Here is an 18,190-nt window from a genome sequence, read left to right as displayed (position 1 = left end):
GCACGTGGTCCAAGCAGCGTGGCTGTGGGTCTCCTGGGGCTGTGCCTGAGGCTACAAGCCCTGGTGGGCTCGTCCCAGCTCATGAGGGTACATCTCTTTGTGGGACGCTGCCACCCTGCTGGCAACAGTCAGGTCCAGTGCCCACACCTGCAGAGAGGTTAATCCGTGACCTGGGTTATCCTCCTGTGGGTAATAGGAACCTGAATGGGGTAAGAAATAAGGGAGGCAGGGAGAGCATGCAGAAAAAGGAGACAATTTGGTCCTGTCAGACTGAGCTAGTACCAGGCTGTGACAGACAAAGGGAAGCGAAAACATCATTGTATCCAAGGTAGAGTTATTTAAACATGGGGAAAATAGATAATGAAGACGTGGGAATTCTCCCATTATAGCCAATGAGCTAAGTGATGGAAGAGAGCGAGATAACATGATCGGTATTGACGACATTTCCATTCTTCTCATTTCTGAGTGCTATTCACATTTTCTGTTGGATTAGCAGGTCCTAGGAAAGATCTTTTGCAGGATCGGTTGCTCTCATGTCAAATCCTGGGTAGGCTGTGTTGCATTAGGGAACTGTAATGCAGCGGCGAGACTAAGACAAACAAACTGTCAGTAGCAAGAAGGAATTCTAAAAACTGCAGCGGAGACAAATTATTTTGCCTTTTCTGTGAAGCTGGCTGGGGTTGGAAGATGTGGTTTAGAAAGACAAAGTCTTTCCATGAAGCTTGGTCATGGTGGTAGGCTGGGACGTGACACAGCAGGCAGAAGTCAGATTTCCACCTTGGTTTTGATGCTTTTAGTACAATATTTTGGGGTAGTGAAGTAAACTTTGGTCAAACAAGTTGAAAGGAAATGCACATACACTCCTTGTCTGTCTAAATTCAGATTTGCAGCCCTGGAGTAGTTCAAAGTGTAGGGCAAACTTCATCCTATTTTAGGTGTAAATTTTGCCCAACAGTAGCAAGATGTGGATATGGAGATGATGCGAGTGCATCTAGTCACCAAGAAGGGAAGTGGCTCAAATGCAGGCTCCTGTCCATTTTTCAGTTTCTATCCCTGGTGAAAAACAAGGCTTCGGTTGCCATGCCAGGTGATTTTGTTGTCTCTGCGAGGAGCGTGTGGCACAGTGACTGAGCAAGCTGGGAGGTGGTAGAAATAACAATGAGAAATGTTGCAGCCAGAGCTGGAGGAATTTGTTCCAGAACAGAAAGGCAGGAATGATTTTACGTGTTTGCTGCCATTAAATTCTATCTTTGAGGACCATTCCCCACAACTGTATTCTTCCATTACGATTTGCTGATGAAAATGCAGGATGTTGGTTAGCTCTAATGCACAGGTAAGAAAGAGCATCTGGAAAATATCACAGATTGCTTTTAGGGCTTTGTTTTCAGTTGTGTGAGAAGTAAAAGTAGAAATGTTTGGGAAGGCTGCAGCAGCTCCAAGTGTTGCTCAAACAAGCAAGCGAGGACTCTGTCAGAGGTGCTGCACAGGCTTCTCTCGTTCAGCAGCCCCGACCTACAGCTCCTTCCCTCTCTATCTCATCATTTACGCGTCTCTGTTTTGCCATGGAAACAGCCTCATGTCTTGTTGCATCTCAGGTCTAGCTTTCATCTTTGGCTCAGTTACTCCCCTCGCTCCTGACTTGCTCTCCCCATACCGGGCTCTGCAAATTCACCGTGCTCAGCCCTGCAACACAGCACTGTGTTTTCCCAAAAGATGTCACTGCTGGGGCCTGTGCAGGTGTTAGGGTGTCAGCACTCCCCATGGCTGATGGAAGGGCTGCTCACCGGGAGCAGCATGCAGCAGGTGCTAAAACTGAGTGACCCTCATAAGGAAATCCAGACAGAGGATGTTTTCTGCACCGAGGTAAATGCCATTTGGCTTCTGTGGCTGTATTGGCTCCAAGCAGAAACAGAGTTAAGAGATATTTTCCTGTGGCCTAATGTGTACTGTAGAAATCATCATTTCTGATGCATATCTGTTTTCAGGCATGAATTCGTAATTAAAATAAAATGACTTTAATTCATTTATCTGCATGTGGGCAGTACCAGAATAAACCTCAGAGTTCATCTGGGAAGGAGCTGCATACTGAGAGTTCTCTTTGCAAGGTTTTATGGTGGTCTCTGCAAGTTGTTCATTGTTCCAATTTTGTGTAATTCAGATACTTTTTCCTCTCCCGAAGTCCTTTGGAAAAGTCTAGAAGGTAAGGTGTCTGAACAGAACTTTGTGGTTAAAAACAAAAGAAAGAAAACCTGTGGTCATTCAGCCAAATCAAGTACTAGACATGAGTCCTGCAGCCTTGAAGGGAATTGAAATGCAGGCCTAATGGTTTGGAAAAGGAGACAGCCAACTTCTTGAAGGTGAGGACCTTCCTCAGCGAATAAGACCTGATGGGTGTTGCCCAGCTGAGGCTTATCTGAAGCTGCTGGTGGGCTGCAACAGGCTGCCCTCTGAGCCAGCACCCGTCATCTGCCCTAAGCATGTGTACTGAGGCAGGGTCCAGGCTTTCCCATTCTCAGCTTCGAGAGACATATAGTAAATTTTTTAACTTGACTCGGTTCTGCGAAAGCCAAACCCGAGCCATCCACTTTCATGTAGTTTTATACATCCATTTTCCTGACATCTTGCCAGGCTCTCCGGGAGATTCTTGAATCCTTGCAAACTTTTTGGCATGTACCCCTTCCTATTCCAGCAAAACAAGCAAACAAATTCAGAAATATGTTATATGTTTAACTTTGGCGCTTGGAGCTTATTCAGGCTGTGAAAATTGAATGGCCAATTTTTGTTTTACTTTTTATTTTTTGGTGGTGATTTCATAATAGCTTCACAGCCCGTGCTCAGGAATGCTTTCTCAAATTCAGAGAAGCTCGACTGTGTGCTGAAACTTCATTGAAGTTGATAGAACTTCAGCACACGTGTAAAATTAAGCATAAGCTTATGTTGTATACAGTCTCTTTGCAGGTGACACAAGCAGCTGCATATGGGTTTCCAACATGTGATTAAATTCCAAAAGGAGTTTTTAAAAACAGTTTTAGTCAACCTTAATTTTCTGAAATTGGTAGCTTTAACAAAACCTATCTTTTTTGATTAAAATTGCCTGAGACGTGTCCCTTTTTAAAAGCTCTTCATTTAACTGTCACAATATACAGTCTTGTGTGGGATAGAGTTTGTTCATGCAAATTTAATTTCCAGTTAAAGTGCTACAAATACAAAGTGATTTCAGCAGAGCTTTGCGAGCACAGCAGCGCCTTCGCTTTCTCCCCTCCGTGGATCTGGGGGCCAGGCAGAGCCAGCAAATTGCCAGCTGTGTCCTTCTGCCTGTCGCACATCACAGCCTCACCCGGTCACCTGGAGAGACTAAAGGCACCTCGGCTTGAGCAGCAGATGCCAAGAGATGAAGAAATCTTGGAAGTTGGTTCTAGCATTTAATTACCTGCACTATTAGGCATAAAGTGAACATCTCTTTTATTTTAGCCGGAATCGGTCTCGCTTCAGCCTCCTGGCTGCTGCACGTTGTTCTGTTTTGCTAGATGGGGCAGGGCAGTCTTGTATCCGGCATTCTCATTCTGCGAGGCTGTTTAGGTATAGCTATTGAGCTACTCAGTCTCCTTTATAAGTGAAACCAAGTGAGCTCTGTACGTGTCTCATTGTCAGCTGTTTCTGCTTTTCTGGGGAGTCTCTCAAGTTTTTCAAACGCTGCCTTCCAACCTGGATGCGGTATTTCAGCATCAGACTTGCCAGAAGTGTTGAAAGAAGAGAAATCGCTAATCTTCAGCCTCCCTTGCCACAGGATTGCACAACACTGGGAAGGAGCTGGTGGTCGGTGTTTCTCCCTCTGGACCACAAATCCTGGTATGGGGGCTGGCGGGGATGGCTTGCCCACAGCCCCCAAGGTGAGCTCCCCGGCTGTTGCATCTCTGGGTGCCGTACTCCAGCAGTGGGGCTTCCAACGCTGGCTCTAGGAGGTGAATTTCCAACATGTGGCTTCCATTCGGATAGCCTTGCGTGGAAAACCATCCAAGATAAATCTTGTCAAAAACGCGTTTCTTTTCTTGCCCCTCGCTGTTTTCAGCCTGCTCGTGTTTGATGGCGTAGTTCACATAGAAGTTTCAAAGAGCTTCAGGAGCTGTCACAGTCTTCACGAGGAGGAAACAAAATAGAGTGCAAAAGCCACTCTGCTCCGGGGGGAACATGGCAAGAGAGTGTCCTCACCTCCTCTTGTGGCTGCTGGGTTCGCTCAGGCAGCGCCTTGGCCAACAGATGTGTGTGTGTAGGCGTGTGTAATTCGTGGCTTGTCAGACACGTCCTGTGCAGTTGGAGGCATCCTCCTCTTCCCTCTTCTCTTACGCCAGAAGAGGAAAGAGGAAGATTACGACTTGGCCAGGATGTGGAGGTTAAGGGAGTCTCTGCTCTTGGACATTGCCATGGGATCTTTTATAAACGTAACTTCCATGTAATGTGAGTCAGTGGAAAGGCCGTCCTTTGCTGCAGCGGACACCTAATGAGCTATTTGGTTCCTATTATTGATTGAACTTTGGAACTGTATTGGGGTAATTGGTTACTCTTCGGTTATGGCTCCCATTGGAGGCAGATGATGAAATATCCAATATCTCCTCGTAGTTCTCGGGTTTTCTGCAAGCAGCAATACTCTGTGGGGAACATCAGTTCTGCTAGATGGCTAATTAAACGTTAATTTGTGACAATATTGGAGCAGATTTCAAGTTGGCGGGGGAGTGGGCAAAGAGAGGGGAAACTTTTAGCAATCACCATAATTATCAATAACGAGTCCTAATATTATTGCATTAATTAAAGGAAAAAGTATATATTCCCTGCTGCCATAAAGTTAGTTACAGCCACTGAAAGTCACTCTGGGTCAAAAGGACTTCATGGCCAACTCTTCTTGCCCTGTGAACAGAGAAGTAGCGCCGTCCTGCAGAAGACATAAAGAAATAATTGATACATTCCACTTTATATTGTATATTCTGCTGATGAACAAGAACATTTTGCTAATTCAATTTAATTCCCAAGGACGAGTGATTGTAACTCCACCCGGAGAATATTAAATTGCCTTAATGGAAAAATAAACTGGTTTTATTCTCCCCCTTCCCTCCCCATCTTTCCCATTCAGCTTTCAAATAACTTTATGTGCCTCCTTAGTTTATTAATACACTTCTCATCTTGCTGCTGATTTTGCATCTGGTAGCACTTAACACAGACAAGACTTCCAAAGCTTTTGATCAGACATGGTAAGTAAACTATCAGGACTGTCGGCTCTGCTGCTCTGGCAGATGTCAGCTGGTGGGACGCCTCCTCTCCCTTCATCCCTGGACTGTTCCTTATCAAATCCATCCTGTTGCTTTCATGTGCTTGAGGATCATGGTGTCTCTTCCTTGTGTGCTAGCTGGCTCACAGTGTGAAGATCCTCCTGTTGACTAAATGGCATGTGCCATTTTGCTGTGTTTTTTTTTTTTTTTTAGTGGTGCCGCAGCCTTGAAAGCCTTACTTAGCCAATGTTGAAATCTCCAAGACTTCCTTCCATGAGCAAAAGCAAGTGGTTAGAAACCCCAAAAGGCGTACTGCAGGTTTGAATGCCCTAAGTAAAGGTGTCTGTGATGCTGGGAGCAGGGGGCTGGATAACATCATCCTGGAGCAGAGCAGGTGGGGCCTGGGGGTGGCAGGCAGCACAGCACCTCCAGCCTGGGGACACCAGCAAGTGGTATCCTGCCCCTGAGCAGAGCCAAGTGCTGGGTTTGGGATTGGATCCCCTCTCAGGATGCACAGAGGGCAGTGGCTTGTTAAATGGTGGTGGAGGGGCCTCTGGCCCACAAGTCAGCACTTGACATGGTGGCAGCTCAGACCCAGCCCTCGGATCATGTGAAGTCAGGACAATCCTGCAGTGAAATTGCAGCTGGCGATGTGATGGCTTTGGATTGTGGTTTGTCATCATCTGGCTTGTTTTGTCAGGGCTGGGACAGCAAATGCAGAGAATGAGATGCCCATTTAGGAATTGTTTTGGCCCAGTGCATTAGTGTCTTCATCTGGTGGCCAGAAGGAGCTTGTTTGAGTTTCTTACTTGCCCAGCTAGGTGCATCTTCAGCTCCTCACTTCCAGCCCTCTGCCTGTATTCCCTTTCCAGGGCCAGTATCCAATAAGCTCCTTGGGACAGGGATGTTTCCTAACTATGATATGTGAGCGGAGCCTATCAGACAGATCTCTAGGGAAATATAAAAACTTCAGTGTAATACAGATTCATAATGGCAATGAAGTCTTTGCTCTCCTTCATATATGGGTCCCAGGAGGCTGAGTGCAATTGACTGCATTTTCTGTCATCTCAGCTACAAGGAGGGAAGAAGTGGGTTTCCAGGTGTTGGTCAGAGCCCCAGCTCTGAGGCAATAATCAGTTATTAACCTGCAGAGGCTGACGTGTTCCCACCAGCAGACGGAGTGACTCCAGGGTGGTGACAGCTGGCAGATAGACAGCACGAGTGGAGGCTCGATGGAAGTGTGAATGTCTATGAAGAGCCAAATCAGATCAGCAAGGGTCAATAGTGAGTGGCCAGACAGAAATGTAAGAGGGAAGCACAGAGTTTTTTTTTATATTTTTTCTGAAGTATCATGGTAGAGTTTTGGCCCACGTGTTTCTCGAGCTGCTTTTGAAATCCACATAAACTCATAGCAACCACCGTGTCGTGCAGCAAAAGTAGCTCTGCAGCTTAGCAGCTTGTTGTGTGACGAGACACCTCATTTGTGTTGCTTTGAGACCAATACCTTCCAGTTTCTTGCTTTCTTCTTCTATTATCTTTTTTTTTATTTATTTTTTTTTATTATTTGTCCTTCTTGTAAGCCTCCTACACAACAGCGAGGTTATAAATTGCTTTTTTGAGATTTTGCAAGATGTCTCCTAGCAATGCTAACAAATAACTCCTTTTCTCTCCTTGTTCCTTTACCCCAGCTAGAACTGTGTAGTTCTTTACAACACCATGTTGCTTCAGAGAGAAAATAAACCCTGAAGGTACCCAGAGCTCTTTACATTTTACATGGGTGGAGAAGCTGCAAGTGGGACCATGGCTGCCCCAGACCCATGCCATCAGTGCGGGATGGAGCTGTGCCTTGGTCTTAAGAGGGCAGCCCCCTTTACCCTGCAGCATCTCCTGCAGTTTGCTGCTGCCGTGAGCTTTGCTGATGGGAGGCATTTGGCACATAGGTTGAACACTGCCGGGGCAGCAAGGGGACTGGTGCTGTGTGGTCATTGGCACCCGAACCCCCTTTTTTAAGTGGGGTGCAGGCAGACCCACCTGCCTCCTTATCTTCAAAAGTGGCCAGAGTTGTAGAAACGTCACTCAGTTAATTGACAGCTGTGTCAGAGAGACACAAAGCGATGCCTTTGAACAGCCCACTTCAAACTTTTGAAGTGTTTTTCTTTGGTCCGGCTAATATTCAGAAACATAAACCAGGTAAAACTATTCTGTGACTTAAAATAGAAAGAGCAGGGGAAAAAATAAATCAAAACCTAACTTCCCTTTGGCTTTTATCCTTGATGTCATCAAAAGACTAAAAAGGATATTTCAGGCCTGGCTTCAGCCTGATGGAACAGCAGGGAAGTTCTTTTCTATTAGATCCGTGATACAATCACGTCTGGTGAAATCACTGCGGTCACATCTGCTGAAATCTTCCATCATTTCAGATTTGTTTCAAAAGACTCAATCTGTCTGTTTTTAAAGGGCAAGACTACTTTTCCAGCCCCTCCTTGGTGCCTGGAACAGCAATTTTGCATCAGTCAAACATCCAAGACCCTCCTCGCCCCAAATGCTGTAGTCAGCTCTTGTCAGCATGTGCGTGCTTGGTGGGGCAGCCTCTGCGAGCTGTTTTAATTTACATCGGGGAATTTGAAACAAAATGTTTGCACTTGTCTTTAGGCTCAGGGGAGAACAGTCACAGCAGCTCAGCTTCTGGGTGCCTCATTTTCCTGATATATGCCCTCGAGGACGAATCTTTTTGCCACTGCTGTGGCTTTTTGTGCTTTAGATGGCTTCTGTAACCTTGGAAAGAAGAAATTCTGGGAACTCGTACAGTGAGGGAGATGGAGTAGCAAGGGTGTGTGTCTGAAAAGGTTTTTGCCTCTGGCAGTGGTATTGTTGGAGAAAGTGCAAAGCGAGAAAAAAAAAAAACAAAAAAAAAAACAAATAGCAGCAGTCTGAAGTGTATCAAGACTGAATCACTTCTTCCTGGTTAAAATTTCTCACAGTCTCTTCTCATAGGTAGAGTGGATGCCATCAAAACCAAACATCTTTCCCCTCCTCTCCCCCGCCTGCCCCTGGCGAAAACAAGGAACGAGAGCCCCATCCGTCCTTCTTTCCCTGTCTGCAGCTGCATCTGAGCCCAGTGCCCAGGGCCGTGGAGTAGAAAGAGATGCCTTCTCCTTGTGTGGAGAGCGTTTTGTTTGCTTTGCCTTCCACCGAGGATTCCCCCTGCCAGCAGAGCAGGGCAGGCAGCAGCAGTGGGCGCAAGCTGGAGAAAGCAAACAGCCATCAAAGAGCTGTGAGGGATGGAAAGTGGGGAAAGTGGAAGAAAGTTTGGCCAGTGTCAAACATCGTGGTGTGTCATTGCCAGTCTGGTTCCTTCCCATCGCCCAAAGGTACCTGAGCCCGCAGGCAGCTGCCCTGTGTGGCCTTGTCTGTCTGAGCCCCTTGCAAGGAGCTGGCTTGGGCCAACAGCAGTGTCCTTGCATCTCCGCCTGAATTTAGGATGTGTGATAAGAGCAGGTGTTGTAGGAAAAGGTGCCCCTAGGGAAATCATTGTGCTTTTCCTATCTCCCAGCTTGGCAAATAGTCTCAGGGCCTATTTCAGCGCAGTGAGCTGAGCTGTGAGGCCTCACGTTGCCTTCTGCACTGCACGTCCCATGGGGCGGTGAGGGGGACCTGTGGCACGGGCTGGTGTTGGGTGGGAGGACTAGCAAAATTAAAGACAGTTTTCATTGGGACAGCGTGGGTTGACAGGGCGCAGGAGTGGATTACTGCCACAGCTGCTCTGAGCTGCACACCAGGAATTCAGGGGTGGCCAAACGGGCCCGGCAGTGAGGCTCTGCTGTTTTTCTCTCTCCTGCCTCGCAGCAGGGACTGAGCCAGGGGATGGGAGTGTAGGCGTTGCAGAAATTCACGTGAGTGGATGGGCTCTGGCAGGAGTAATTTGTTGGATGGGGTTGGTTTATGTTTGCTTTTTGTCGAACTCAGGTTGGCCAGGCCAAAGAAAGCATCCTTTTCCCTTTTTAAACCCGTTTTTCCATATACAGCTAGCTGAAGCGGAGGGCACACAAGTGACTTGTCTGAAACAATGCAGTAAAATCCTGACAGAAATAGCTCTTTCTGGTTCTGCTGTTCGTATTTGCAATGTCCTGGACTTAACCAGCCTGGGTTCCTCGGAGCAAAGCCCTGTCTGCACTAACCTGTTGTGCCTTGGGAGCTGGTGCTTGCGTTTTGTTCCAGAGCAATATCATAAAACTTTTATAGCAGCTTCATGACGAAGAGCATGAGAGCAGAAATAACTTAGTCCTCTCTTACTAAAGTTGTAGAGTTGCAAATTCTTCTCCTGTTTCCACATACGATGAATCCCTCGATGGAAACTGGAGCTCTATGGGGAGAAAAACGCAGGATTCATGGAGATGGGGAAGAAAAAGCAAGCAGAAACCTGCCTTTGTGAGAATTAGCATCTCTCCGGTGTTCTCAAAGTCCAGTCCTTTCCCAATAGGCCCGTCCACACATTATTCGTTGGCACTGTCATACTGCATTGTGCTTTAGCATTTGTAGAACTGGGCTCTTAATCTATGCTGATTATATTTTAATTGAATAAATAAATCTTTTGCAGAGCCCAAAATCAATGGAGATGTTTCCATGCTTTTATTTTTATTTTATTTTTGTAGGTTTCCTAAGGACATTTAACTTTTACAACCTTACAACTTGTTCTGCAGCATTTGCTAGTCAGCTATTGCATAATTGTTCTGGGGAATGAGAACCTGGGAGTAATATGGCACAGAAATGCTAAGAAGCAGAAATAAACTCGGCTGATCTTCTAATCCACTGCCATCCCTCCTCTCCAGGGTCAGCACAGTCCCACAGCCAGGGTACCAAGCAGCCCCTTTGCAGGCCCCAGTTTTATTCCTTGTTCTGCCTGATTACCACCTCAAGTGCTGGGGCCTTGGTTGCCATCCACATCTGCCCCTCTTTCCAGGCTGGATTTTGGCCACTGAGCTCAAATGTTCTCTGGAGTGGAGAAATCTCAGGTTTTGAGGCTGGGAAGGCTGTGGATGCCCTGCCATTGTCGCAGGCCATCAATTGGAGGATGGAGAAAACCCAGGCAAGAGCCATGAAGTGTACTAGTAATGGAAAGGAAACTGGACTATTTCAGATTTAAAAATCTGGATACCTACAGCTGGCTAGGAGTAACGATCTGGGGTAGTTCCTGTCTAAGGTGTTTCTTTTTTGAACAATAGTTTGGATGGAAAAACTTTGACTGCCTCTATAATAAAAAGAAGCAAGAAAAATGGAGTTTGAAAGTAGTTTCTAACCTGACTTTCAGTCTGTTAAATGATGTGTTCTTGCATAAAGCACCTTGGAGATTCCATTTTCTTGTTAGTCAAGCCAAATTTATTGTAATCCAATAAGATTTAATAATCATTAGGAACTAATGAATGCCTTCGCACGTATAAGCTTGGCAGATCAGAGCCTCCCTGCTTTGCATAGGCTGTCTCTCTTTGACCAACTTGCCATTTATGTGTCGGATTGATGACTGGGGAGTTGTGTAAAACAGGTAATGATCTAGTGCTCCTGAAATGAAATTTAAATAAAACCTATCTGGAGCAGTCAGCGAGCCAAAGGGAAAGGAAAATTTTTGGCTCGGAAAATTGAAGTAACTTGGTGAGAATGAAGGTAAACAGAGCTGGACTGTCTGTGGGGAAGTGCTGGTATGGTCTGAACAGGCATTACAGTTGAAATTAGGTGAGTTGTTGTATAATTCTTTTATTTATTTTTTTTATTGTAATAGTCGAGCTGTGAGTGTGCTCTTCTGCACTGAGCTCTGTCGTTGCACATACATGGAGAGACTCTGCCTGGGGAATTTGCAGATAAGTCAGACACGGAAGGACAGAAGACAAATACTGACTATGACTCAGGTTCAGAAAAGAGTTTAATTGTGTAAGACTTCACTTAACTCAAGAACTTCTGCCTCTGTGCATGCCCTAAGTGTGGACTGGCTAGGTGTGTAAGCTCCTGGCACCTCTGCCACACCTGATGGGGATCCTTTGCAGGCTTTCTTGAACTCCTATTCCTGCTAGAGCGAGTGTCCAGACCAGCCTGGTACAAGCAGGGCCAAGCCACTCTGAAAGCAGAGATAAAGCGAGGTGCACTGGATCCAAAAGTGTCCTGGCTGTAGGTTGTTGTCTGCTCTGGGCATGGGCTTCCCTGAGTAATAGCCCTTCTTCCCAAGGACCTTCTTTCTATTACTCTGTGACTGCCTACTGCAAATCATGCCCTTCACCTTGAGTCAGCCAGAAATGAATTGAACTTTTTCACTCCTCCTCAAAGGAGCTTATTTTTTCGATGGAAATTACAAAGAAGTGTTGAATTGTCCAGGTACAGCTACCACAGATTGATTTAAAATAATAACAAGTGTGCAGGTGGCCGTTTGCTGGCCCCAGTGGCTTGCAGCCATGCTCTGTGTGAGCTTTGTCTGGGTGGGGATGTTGCAGAAGAGATGCTCTCAGTACCCAAATGCTCCAAGGCTGCACCCAGCTTTGGCTGCCCAGCTGGGCATCCGGTTAAAATACAGCTTCTCCATCTGTGGGGCTTGTCCTGCCTCACCTCGGCAGCAGATTGCGCTCCGAGTTGCATAATCCTCCAAGTCAACTTAACACAATGGGACCATTGTGGGAAACGCAGGAAGAAAAGCCCCAAAGCAGCCTAAATCCTTGTGAGATGGAGGCTTTCTGCTCGGCCCAGCTTCTGGGAGAGAGCTATAGCATTTCAACATGTTTGTCCCTGCAACCCAAGAGTTATTGCCGGGGCATGGTAGTAGCTCCATTTGAGGACAGTAAGAAACCATGTGCTGGGCCAAGTGGTTTGAATAACCGGAACTCTTCTTCTTTCTCCTTGAAGGTGAATCCTGGTGGCAAGACACTAGAGGAGAGGCGGTCCAGCCTAGATGCAGAAATCGACTCCCTGACCAGCATCCTGGCCGACCTAGAGAGCAGCTCTCCTTACAAACCTCGGACTCAACAGGTTAGTGGCGCATTGCGTAAACCGAGCGGGAAGGTGGCCAGAATCGACTGCTGGAGTCAATTTGCTAACCGCTTGGTATTTGTTGCGAGCAGGCATGCCAGCTTGCCCTGATAGCATCCAGATGTGGCTGTCAATGGGAAGAAGGGCGCAGCCGCTCTGAAGGGGGCACCGGTTCAAAAGCTGCAGTACCTCTGAGAGAAGGGCCTCTGATCCCAATTGTTAGATTTGCCGTGGAGATTGTTAGAAAAAAGACTTGTAAAAAAAATGGCATTTCATTTGCCCCAACTTTCCGTCAACAAGAGCATGTGAATTAAAACCTGATCAATTCACAAGCACTTTTCACTTTTATTTATTTCCCCCATGTTTTGTTAACTTTTATCTGTCACACTGCCAGAATGATCCAGGTATCTGCATCTCAAGTTGTTTTCTGTTGTTTTTGTCATCTAATCAATGGCGACAAAGTGTCTTGGATAATAGCTTAGTGTTCAGGGTGGCTGTAGCCCAGCAAGACAGATTTGAATTCCCACTTACTCCACTGTGTTGAGGTGAGGACTGTTGGAGCATCAATTGCTCAGCTAATTTTTGTCTCTAGTATAGGTAGTGCTTGAATTGAGCTATTTCAGTTCTGGAAAGATGTCATCTCCTTATCAGAGGAAAAAGTGAAACCCTAGTGGCATTTCATAAGGGCGTTTCGTGAGATCTTTAAAATCATCCCAGATGTGTCTGTGCCCATTTGTGCACCTCCTTCATGTCCTGTCTCATGACTGGTCTCATTTCTTACATGTGCCTGGATCTGTAGGCACGTCTGCAGCTATGTTTGCCTTACCAGTGTCAGCTGTGGCTAAAACCCCAGAAGTGCAAAACCCCAGAAGTTCCCAGAATCAAAGGGAAAATTGAGTGAGGTGGTGCACACCCATTATCCGTATAGACCATCTCTTTAGTTTGTGGCTCTTCTGGTTCTTTTCATCATTGCATTTGTTTCAAGTAATGCAGGAACAGTACTTTTGAGAAGAACAAAATCAGTGATAGGGGTTTGTTTAGGTTTAAGTTTTTGTTTAAGTATGTGAACTTAGCAAAATCAGCATTAAATCAGATCTGGCACTTTTGGACAAGACTCCAGCCCAGGTGCCCACCTGCCAGCAGAGCTCTGGTGTCAGGGCCAGTGCCATTTCTGTCCTTTCTGTGGGGACCTCCCAGTAAACTCTTCTTTCATTCTAGCTGCATCTACACAGTGGCTGCATAAACTGACAGCATTACCCTTGTAAACACTGATTTGGGTCAGTCAGTCAAAACCAGCAATGACACAAACCAGACACAATTTGGTCATTTTCCCAGTGGAATTTTTGTTTTTGTGATAAATGAGACAAGTTTTAACAGTGCTTGTGCTCAGGCACCGTGTTGAATAATCTGTGTTCATTTTGTGTCTCTGGACCAACCACGTACGAAGGCACAATGCTATGGGGAGATTCCTTATAGTGTCAAAACCCAGCGAGAGAGTTAACTGGAAGAGATTTGTACGTACCCATTTTCCTTGGCAGTGCCTGCAGTCAGCTACAGTGTCTTAGCAGAGACATGCAACTCGTGTAACCACTTCTCCGAGCGTTTGCAGTTTTCTGACAGTACTGCTGACTGCCTCCTGATACTTTTTGCTTGGGGATCTGGCATTGTGCGAACAGATTGGTGTGGTGTTTTTTTTGCTTTTATTTTGTACCCATACTATTAAAAAAAAACTCGCAGAGTTCAAACGCAAATTTCTGCAGGTTTATTTGAGTTTCTGTAGTTTGGAAGCCCAACTTTTGGACTTGATTTGACTTTTTAAACTCATCAGCCCCTAGGATGACACGTGCTGCCAGCTGCACGCGCTCCTTCATGGGGCTTTGTGCCCGCGGTTCTGGTGGAGGCTCTGCAGACTTGTCCCCCCCTTCTCAAAATGATGGGATGCTGCTCCCAGTGTGGTGCAGTCACTGCGTGATACAGGGGGCAGAAAAGCTGAATTTCATTTCTGGGACCAAAAGCCAACTTTTTGTGTTTAGTTTCTCAGACTTGTCAGCATTCATTGGTTAACATAACCAAGTCCCATGAAAAGTACAGCTGCAGCAACTTTACCTATAGCTGTTACAAAAAGAAAATGCCAGAGTTGAATGTGTCATCTACTGTAATTAAAAAGTACTCAAACAAGTCCTTGAAGGGTGGAACTAGAAGGTAAAGCTTTGATATTTCTCTTTGTTTGATCTGTACTAAGTATTAAAAGTGGTGAGTCACTTGATGGTCTTTTAGTAGGATAATAGATTAGGCTGCAAATTGTGAGGTACTTACTCAGAACATCAGCGCATTTATTGCATTACACCTTAGCTGACCTTCCCAAATTTACCAGAATAATGGCTGCAGATAGGAAAATAGAGTTACGACTTGTTTTCAGGAAAGACATTTCTAGTTGTGCTTGTGCAGTTAAAGCATTATAATAATTTTATAGGTATACCTTGCCCTTGGGGGTACTCCTATTCTGGAATAAGAGAAATTTTATTGTTGGGCTTCTTTATTTTCTTTTATCTTCAAAATAGTTTTAAAGCAACATAAACTAAACTGTAAAATAGGCTTCTCATGCTGGAGGAGGAGTGCTGGCAGGATACTGGCAAGTGGTTTACTCAACAAACCCTGCCTTCGTCGGCGTACATTCACAGAGGAGCCGATCTCTTCTGATCCTCGGTACGACTTTGGGATTGCAGTGAGACGCGGTGCAATGGGAGGTGCCTCTGGACAAGAGGGATTTGTATCCTCCTCAGTACGTTTGGGAAGTCCAAAATACTTTTCAGATTGAGGGAGGTTCCCGTCATCCCCAGGCGTCTCTCCTTGGTCTTGAGGCTGTTGTTGAGAGTGTCCTCCGCAGCAGAGGTTCTCCAAGCATCAATAATCAGCATCACGTGGGTGAGAAGCAGCTTTTGGTCACCATCACCTCAGCCCCAAGCTGAGCCCATGACTTGTGAGAGTCTCACCGACTGAGTCACAGGAGCAGCCAAAATTGATTAAAATGCTGTTCTTTTATTCCTTTTGAAATTGCACTTACCTAAACCAACAGAAAATTACAATTCTGGGTCATTATCTTTAGCTGCAAGACAGCAGTGTCTAAGGATGCTTTCTGTCACGGGAGCTGGGAGGAGAGGCCAACATCCATAAATTCAGTTGGAATTAGGGGTTTAGAAAGGATCAAACAGCACCTGAGCTTGAGAGGTTTGTGTGATCTTCAGCAGTGCTGCTGCTTCCAGTGTTGTGGTTGAATTGGAGGAGACATGCCTGATCCGGAGATTGCTGTGCTTGCAGTGGGGTGTTAGTAAATCAGCTTGCCGTAGGTATTGTCTGAAGAACTGCAGATGCATTATGACAAAATGTATTCATATTTTCCTCCGGTTTGGTAAAGTTCAGAAATATTAGTGTGATGTATGAAGTACAGAGGTCCTCTTGTGTAGCTGCGATGTGTTTTCTGTTTACATATCACACCTCTAAATTACAGTAACCCATTGGAAAGTTTAGAGGCAGGGAACCCACTATGCCTTTTAATAGTAAAAGGGGGTTGTATAGGCAAGGCATTTAGGTGCGTGAGTTCCATGGATGGGAGTGGGGCCAATTCCTAATTTGGGTGGAGATTTGGTGGGGATTTGGTGGATGCTGTGGTCATCTTACTCTTCTGTTAAAGGGTATTTTCCCCAATTTAGAGATATTTTTTAAACTGTTCTCTTTAAATCGTAGCATAGGAGATGAGAGTAGCAAGGCCTTAAGCAAAAGAGAAAAAAAAAAAAAAAAAAAAAAAGAAGCCAAATTTCACCCCATAAAATAAATGTTTGCATTTTTTTAAAAGAACAAGAAAACTTTGTGACTCTGGAGAGAAAGCTTCCAGCAGAGGCTCTGAAAATGAAATATTGGAAATAGCAGCATATGAAAGCTCAGGATTTTTTGTCCCTGCTGTGAATTATGTATTGAATGCTGATTGCTTTGTTTGGAATCAGACACCTACCTTCTGAAACTCTTGGTTTTTATCCTGAATTTCATATAGATTGTCTGTTTGGCAAAATAGGACTTTGTGGGAGGTGTACCAGGTAATAAAATGTACCTGGTCCACTGGTAATTAGGCTTTTTTTAAAAAGCAAATACTGGGTGGCCAAAATTTACAGAGTATTCAAATAGAAAAAAAAATTGCTTTGATGGTCAAGATCAAATCTACTTGTGTTCAGCACTCAGAGGCAGCTTGATCCAGAGGGGTCTGGGCTGGCACTTAGGAGACCTGTTTCATTCCCAGCTACCACCACTGTGCAAAATGACCACAAACGTAGCATTTCTGCTTTGCTTCCTCCCAAAATCTCTTCTGGCTGTGTAGCTTGGCAACTGCTTCAACGTGATCTGCCTCCTACCCACGTGTATGGCATCTAACAAAATGAAACCTTGGTCTGGGTTGAAGGCCTTTAGGTGATGCGGTTCTACAAATAATGAAAAAGAGAAATAAATTCTTTTTTTTTTCATCTAACAGATGGGGAAAATGAAGGCAGAGTTAGCTGAGGTATCTTAAAGATTCACGCCTGTATCTCTGCCTGTGTATCGTTGCCCCCAGTACTAGATATCTGCCACTATCCAACACTGTCAGCCAAAGCAAGTAATGTTTTGAAGGGAAAGAAGCTCATTCTCAGTGTGAGCTCCAGAATAATAAAAAAGTAAATAAAATTAAATTAAAAATCAGTGATACATTTTCATTAAGTTCCAAACATACTGGGAAATAATGTCTTCTAATGACTGGAATTTAAAAGGGATTTAAATGTTTGACAGCACTGGTTGTTATTCCATCACTTCTTTTGACAGCCAGTTGGGGATTACAAAAGCAGTGAAAAGGCAGTGGATGTATTTTCTTGCAGAGTGATGGAAGAGGATTGAGCAGCTATAGGATAGGAAACCAAGAAACAAGGCAACACGCTCGGCATGGAAGACTCCTAGGAGCACTCTTTCATGTGCATTTCTAATTTTAGCGTCCCGTTTATATCTGGGCCGGGAACGTGCAGCTAAGGGTTCGGGTGTTTTATCTTTGTTTACGCGGAGCTGGATCTCCAGCCATGAATGAAGCTTCCCAGGCAGCAAAGAGCAGAGCATTCCCCGGCATCGGGAAAAAAAAGCCCTATGATTGCTCTTGGTGTGGGCTGTGGGATTGGCATATGGGCTCTGTAAATAACAGACTGCTAAAGCTCGCTTCAAAAACAGTCCATGCAAATTCTCTAGTCCAGACTCGGAGTCTGATTTCCTTGTTCCTGTTAGTTGACTGAGCCCGGATTGTTAAAGGTTTTGCAAGCACAGTCCGTGGAATATTTGCTACTATTCCAGTTGTCAGGAACATTCTTCTTCCTTTTAAGAATGAAAATTCGGGGGTTCAAGTAGATTAAGATTAATTTGACAGGTTCTGAATTAATTGCCCCCTCCTGTAGCATTTATGTGACAAAGAGTTCATGGTTGCTGATTTACAGGGCTCAGTGGGATCTGGCTGTTTTAGGTGTTCAGAAAGTTGCTGCGTCTTTTCAGTGTTATTTGGGCTGAATTTTATGGCTAATCTGCTGTATTCAAAAGTGATATTTGGGGTAAATACAAGGGTCAGGCTGCTTTCTGCTGGTCTGAGCACATCTAATCTGTGGGCAGCTGCACCAAGGAGGCTTCTGGTTCCAGCTGCACGGGGTGAGGCCTTCCCAGTGGCACATTGCTCTGTATTTGTTGCACTTACTTGAGGTAGGTGCATTTTGTTTGCTGTGGGCTTTCTAATCAGTGGTGACAAGGACTGGGAATTGCACAGGCTGTTTTAACCACGGGGTCACCTCAGGGAGCTGCACTCCTGGCTGCAGCACGCCGGCTTTGTACTCTTTGTAAAACCCGTGTCAATTACAGAAGTAGGAAAGGAA

General features: G+C 45.3%; 1 protein-coding gene across 7 annotated transcripts in view; it reads left to right on the top strand.

The window, feature by feature from the left end:
- LPP (LIM domain containing preferred translocation partner in lipoma) overlaps positions 1–18,190 on the top strand; it is a 331,358-nt gene that overhangs the window by 150,547 nt on the left and 162,621 nt on the right. For all 7 annotated transcript variants that reach the window (XM_082767516.1, XM_082767513.1, XM_082767515.1 and 4 more), the window contains one exon: positions 12,144–12,266. In XM_082767516.1, the coding sequence (XP_082623642.1) occupies positions 12,144–12,266 (123 nt within the window). The remainder of the gene's footprint in view (positions 1–12,143; positions 12,267–18,190) is intronic.

Source organism: Aythya marila (assembly GCF_965140915.1).
Source record: "Aythya marila genome assembly, chromosome: 9".
Classification (NCBI taxonomy): domain Eukaryota; kingdom Metazoa; phylum Chordata; class Aves; order Anseriformes; family Anatidae; genus Aythya; species Aythya marila.
Note: the sequence above shows the minus strand (reverse complement) of the source record. Positions and strands in the feature narration are given on the sequence as shown.